This window comes from Bison bison, unplaced genomic scaffold, assembly GCF_000754665.1.
Source record: "Bison bison bison isolate TAMUID 2011002044 unplaced genomic scaffold, Bison_UMD1.0 scf7180017864037, whole genome shotgun sequence".
NCBI classification, from domain to species: domain Eukaryota; kingdom Metazoa; phylum Chordata; class Mammalia; order Artiodactyla; family Bovidae; genus Bison; species Bison bison.
Genome location: NW_011494609.1, coordinates 2,415,196 through 2,421,416, shown reverse-complemented (window position 1 = coordinate 2,421,416; position 6,221 = coordinate 2,415,196). Strand labels below are relative to the sequence as shown.

The window sequence follows — 6,221 nt, the reverse complement described above, 5'->3', positions numbered from 1 at the left end:
ATGGCTGCGCAAGGTTCCTGGGATGCTGGGGTGTGAGGAGGCAGGCCAAGCAGGTGGAGGTGTTCCTCCTCCAGTCTGCATCCTTCCCGTGAGCTTGCTGCCTTCCCCCGCCCCAGCCAGATGTGGCTTGAATGCTGTCGGCCCTACTGGGCAGACTTCTGGGACCCACCGCCTGGAGTTGGAAGAGGAGTGGTTTTCGGGGTCCCCACCAGTTCTTCCCCTTTAACTGCAAGCTGAGAAGTGGTGAGGTAGATGGGCAGGCAAGAGGGCAAGGGAGCCAGGCCGGCTTTGGCAGGGACTCAGAATCAAAAGCTTAGTGGGTGGGAAGGCCAGGTGCTCCCAGGGAGCAGGGTCTACCTGGCCTGTTATCACTGTGCCCTTCCCTTCAGGGGAAGGGGGGTGGCTTTGGAAACACAGAAGTACCTCGGGTGGGCCATCACTGCGTGTGACCACGCTAGGCAGGATGTATTCCGCTGTTTGGTGATCCGTGCTGGGCCTGGGGAGGCTGGGGTCGGAGCTGGGAGAGCTTGGGGTGGCCAGTCACCAGGGTTAGGCCCCCTTCCCTGGAGCCGGGGTTCCCAGGGAGTGGCCTCCTTCTGGACACTTGTCCAGTAACTCTTGCAGAAGAGACTGGCTTCACGTCCCCAGTTGAGGAGCGGAGCTGGAAACAGGCTGGTTATGGGGAGAGAACAGAGACCCTCCTCCCACCACCCGCCCCCCAAGACCCCAGACAGGTGTGAGCGCATGAGAGAGGCAGGGACCACAGCACACGTGACAACCTTTTACTCCAGAGAAGTGAGCTTGTCACACGCACAGTTAAGTGGGGTTGGAGGCCTGCGTTATTCCAGTGGCCGGATTTGTCTGGGTTTGGGTTCAGGCAGAACCTTTCCCGCCCACCCAGCCCCGGCCACACCTGAGTGCCAAGGGGAGGGTTGGGGTGGGGGACGTCCTAGAAACAGTTGCTGGGGATGGAAACGCTTTGATTTAGAGGCTTTGGTAAGGAGAAACACGCCCTAAACTGACCTGGGGTCACAGATCCAAGGCCTTTCTCTACTGCAGCCCGAAATAGTGTAGGGTGTTTTTTTTTTTTTTTTTTAAGTAGACATATTTTTTTAGAAGAAAGTGGGTTTTTACAACCCTCTCTCTCGATCTCTACTTGGAAGTTTGCCAGGATGTGCGCGAGGTCTGGGAGAGGACGCTCACAGAGCAGGAGACTCCGGCGGGTGATGGGAACACCAGAGATGCAGGGCCCAGGTGGTTGGGGGCGCTCAGATTCACCTCTGAGGGGTTGACCAGTGCTCTAGAACGGCTGGGGGGCTCCGGGGTGCGCACTCAGAAGCCTGGCGGGGCATGCGCTGGCCACGAGGCCTTACCACCCCCCCATCCTTCAAGGGTAGACATCAGACAAGGTTCAAGGTCGCTGGTCGCTTCCAGTTGTCTGTGGTCTGAACGAGGTACAACGCTGACTCTTGGCCAAGTAGGACAGGCTGGAAGCCCCCCTTCCCCTACCCCGACCCAGAGCCAGGCTCTGGGACCTCTCTACCAAGCGCTCCCCTCAATACCCACTCTCCTCCGCTGTGCAGCTGTTGGTTTGGAAGAGAGTTCTAGGGCCTGGATTTTCAGGGAGCCCAGTGACAATGAACCATTCCAAGGCTGGGAAAGAACTGAATTACCCCCATTTTCGGTACCCAAGGTTGCGCTGGGGGAACTGTGAGAATCACCGTCGGTCAGCAAGTTCTTATCCAAGTCTGGACCCATTTATTTGTCACTGGATACAGTGGGTTCTGCTCCTGGATCCAGAGGAGCAGATCCAACTGCCTCCTTTGGGTCTCCACGTGTGTGTCCCTTCATCTGAGAGGGTGAGACCCGATCCCTCTGCGAGGGAACCCCTCCAGTCTCCCGCCTCAGCAAGGAATCCACTTACTTATGTGATCTGATGTTTATGGCCTATGACCTGCACCCAGGCACAGCTGGTGCCTTTTCAAAAGTTGTATGTTGACTGACTACCTGAGCACCCAGAGAGGAGAGACCATATTTAGGTAGCTTCTGTGGCGGGCTTGCCAAGTGGCTCAGATGGTAAAAAAAAAAAAAAATCTGCCTGCAATGCAGGAGACCAGGGTTCAGTCCCTGGATTGGGAAGATCCCCTGGAGAAGGAAATAGCAACCCACTTTAGTATTCTTGCCTGGGAAGTCCCATGGACAGAGGAGCTTGGCGGGCTGCAGTCCATGGGGTCACAAAGAGTCACACAAGACTGAGCGACTAATGACTAACACTGGCAGGCTGGGCCTGGCAGGGTTGAAACCAAATAGCCCGCTGAGTGCGGGTACAAGGTCACCCACAGACCTTTGGAGGCAGAGGGAGAAAGGGGATACCTGTCTCCCTTTCCCTGTGACCTTGTGGCTGACAGCCCCCCCAAATGGCCTAGCCATCTAGATTCCCAGCATCAGACAGTGCCCCCCGCTGCCGACACATGTAGGGCACTCGGACCCCAAACCCTGGTTGGAAACCACAGGCCAGGTTGGGAACCCCATTTGCTCCAGTCATTGGTATGGTTGCAGGGATTTCCCAGAATCAGGCAAGACAGACCACCAACGACATAAACCTGGAGGAGCTCAGCCCAGCTTTTTCTTACACTCTTCCTTCATTTTTCTAACAAACGAAGCTTTTTGTCAGATCCAAATAAAGACCACATATCCAGCACCTCACTTTTTCAGGAGTATATATGGCTTTATGGTAACGAGATGATTTTTTTTTTTGGTTACAAACCTTACCTTCTTTAGTCTCTGCATCCAGCCCAAAGTAGATTTTTATGGGCCCAGGGAAAAGGCCTCGCGCACAGCGGTTTCTAATGGAAGAGCTGGCAGCCCCATCACCCTGTGAGGTGGCCTGGGGGCAGGGAAGTTCGAGGAGAGCCTCCCACCGCCCACCCCCCTCATGCCAGGTCCAAATCTCCCCTGGCAAAGCAGAGACGTGGAGAAACCGAGAAATCGTAGGAAACGTTATAATAAGAGGACAGGCTCTGCTGATGTATCCAGCTATTTGAATTACACAGAAAGTTGGCCTGTGTAGCCAGTGCACTTTGGTGTGTGAGGCTGGAAGGCTTTGGGGAGACCCAGGGAGTCTGGTGTGGGGGGCTCATTCCCAAAGGTGCAGATTTCCCCACGTCTCTCAGACCCAGGCGTTCTGAGGAGTGAGGGCCAGGGACTGTGCCCACTGTCCACAGAGAGCCAGGCAGAGGTGGCCTGGCCCAGACCGGGGAACAGGACCAGGAGTGGGCTAAAGGACAGTTTAGCAGCTGCGTTTGCCGACTGGCGGACATCAGAATTCCTGGACCCTGATTACACTTTTTTTTTTATTTAAACCCCCAAGGACTTCAAATGTTGGTTCTTTCCATTTCTGGTTAAAGGGAGTAAATGCCAGCACCAGCAGGCTCTCGGGTCTTGGGGAGGAAGGCCCTACCGATGGCCCTGTACTGTGGTCACCGTGGTCATCCTTGGGGATGGGGTGGACGGGGGTTTCCTGAGGTTAAAGAGACACCCCGTTCCACTCTGAGGTGGGGTCTGGGGAGTTGGGTGGGAGTGGTGATGGTATTTGGGAGATCGGGCTATGTGGAAATGAACCAATTCCTTATGGGGAGATCAGGATAAACCTCCAAGGAGACATAAAGGCCACACCTTTCTTAGTTGCTTGGTAGAACTGGCCAGTAGAGGGGTCTCCAGCGTCTCTGGGGGGCCCTGGGCCTGGAGGTGCTCTGGGCCCTGCAGCACCCAGGCACTGGGGGGGGGGTGCGTTTTCTGCCTGCTGGGATTGAAAGTTCCAGAAGCTGCGGTGCTCCTGGTGCCCCGCAGGGACAGCGGGGAGACCCAAGTGCCTGCGCACCACTCGGGGGGACTGTCCTGGGAGTGGTCCTCGGATTCGCTCTGGCCCCGGGTCGGGCCCACACTCCCGGGAGCTGCAGCAAGGGGGCCAGTCTGCCCTGGAGGAAGGGGACGCCCTCTGACCCAGAGACAAGACCCCAGCTCACCTTGTAAGGTCGCAGCTTAGGTGGGAGGGAGTGGGGTGCTAGGACAGCGGTGACCGGCCTTCGCCACGTCACACCGGCACCAGCCTCGGCGATCGCTGGAGGGTTTCAGGCCAGGCCGCCGGCAGGAAGGACTCCAGGGAGCGGCTTGGGGGTCCCTCTGAGCTGGCACTTAGCGCTGCAATCTCACCGGGCTTTCCTGCTTCCTGCAGAGAAAGCCTGGGAGCCCCTGGGGTCACAGCAGCTGAGCCGAGGGCACTCGAGAAGGGTATTCTGCTGAGCAGGGCTGTCTTTCCCCTGGTGCACTTTCTGCAACTCCAGTGGCCTCCCCAGAGGTTGTGGGGAGCCACCGGAAGCTTTGGGGGACAGTTAAGAAGCGGAGGGGCTGCAAGACCCCGATTGTGTGACAACAAACACTTCCCAGGTCTGTCTAGTATATACACCGCCCTCCCGGCCCTCAGGCCATCCCCTGCCCCGCCCCCAGCTGCTGGGGAGTTAGGAGTTCACCTTGGGGAAGCCCCCAGGGAACCCCTTTCCAGGTTGGGGCTCCTGGATTGGAAGAAGGTCAGTGCTTCTGGGGCCTGTGAGGGGGTTGCTGAAAAGTCAGGGAGTTGGGAGGATTCCGGGAGATTGAAAGATTTTTTTAAAAAAACCAGAAAAGCCGCCTCTAAGATGGCCAGGGCTCTAAGTGTGGGCTGCTCTGTCTTTGGGAAAATACATAGCTGCCAGCTTCGCAGGGGAGGGAGAAAGGAGGTACCTTTGGAGGTAATATTTACTGGTTGAATCCATATCCCCATTTGGATAGGAGGATGGCCGATTTCAAAGGAGATTAGATTACCTTGTGGCATGTCAAATAAAACCTGGAGGCCTCTGTGGGAATTTCTCCTCTGCCCTCTTTTCTTTTTGATCGAAGGCCAAGGAAGGGGTGACTGGGGGCGGAGGTCGCTGGCTGGGTGCTGCCGTTTACCGGTTTGCTTTGGTTCCCGTCCAGGTTTAGGAGACGCGTGGGGACAGCCCAGCCGCGCGGGGCCCCTGGACGGTGTCGCCAAGGAGCTGGGATCGCACTTGCTGCAGGTAGTGGGGTCGCCACGCAAGGGGAGGGGGAGGTGAAGCACTGTGCCCCCCAAGGCCCTGCGCCCCATGGGGCCTGCCTTCCGACCTGCCACACCAGTCTTGGAGGGGGCTCCCTTCTCAGGGAGCCTCTGGAGGGTCCATTGACCAACCCCCAGGCTGAAGAGGACAACAATGATCAGACTTCGGGCCAATAGACTCCCCATAACTCCTCTTCTGGGGAGGAGGACTCCAGGGCCCCATGTGGGTTCTGCACAGCCAGTGCAACCTCGGGTTGGCCCCCCCATGAACCCCACACCTAGCCTCCTTTCAATTCCTGCCCCCAGGACTCTCTAGCCCTTGAGACCTAGGGGAAGGGTGAAGTCCTCTACAACCTGATTTTCCTCAGTACACTGTTTTGGAGCGCTTGCTCTGTGCCTGACACCGTGCCAGGCTCTGGAGCCAGAGAAGGAAGGCGCAAGGACACTCCAAGCCAGAGAGAGGGAGCAATGAAGTGCTTGATGCTTGGGTGTGTGTCTGGAGAAGTTGCAGTCGAGACAGCATCCATAACTGAATCTCAGCAGTTGACGGCAGAGGACCGGTTCACTGCCGGGCCCAGATTCTATTCTAAATCTACTATATCATCTCTTCGCTTAGAAGTGTGTTCTATTTTTAACTGCATTTTTTTCAGAGGAAGCAGTCGAGGCACAGAAAGGTTAAGCCGCAGGCCTGAGGTCACACCACACCGGGCGGAGCCTTGTTCCACCCGAGTGGTCCAGCTCTTAAGTGGGGGCAGCTCAGGACATGGTGCGGCGCCCCTGGCTTACCGAGGAAGCCCTGACTTGGTCTGTGGTCCGCCGCTTAGCGCCCCCAGCCCGCAGCCATTCAGCCAGGGGCTGTTAAACCGCCCTGACCTCGGGTTTCCCCCCTGCGGTGTCTGGGGCCGGGGCGGAGTGACCAGGCGCACGACCGGCCACTTCCAAGTCCGGGGCTGGCGCTAGGTGGGGACAGCAAGTCCTGGTGTCCCAGAGTCTTTCAAATGCCCTTTACAGAGCCTCATCAACGACCCGATTCATTCCCCCCTCCCGTCATTTGTCTCTGCCACCGAAAAATGCCTACCGAGAGCTATTTTGCATTTCCTCCTTCTAT

The 6,221-nt window shown here is 57.2% G+C and overlaps 1 protein-coding gene across 2 annotated transcripts in view; it reads left to right on the top strand.

Moving 5' to 3' along the window:
* The window catches only part of SIM2 (single-minded family bHLH transcription factor 2), a 48,462-nt gene that overhangs the window by 3,700 nt on the left and 38,541 nt on the right, over nt 1-6,221 (top strand). For both annotated transcript variants that reach the window (XM_010834838.1, XM_010834837.1), the window contains exon 2: nt 5,014-5,096. In XM_010834838.1, the coding sequence (XP_010833140.1) occupies nt 5,014-5,096 (83 nt within the window). The remainder of the gene's footprint in view (nt 1-5,013; nt 5,097-6,221) is intronic.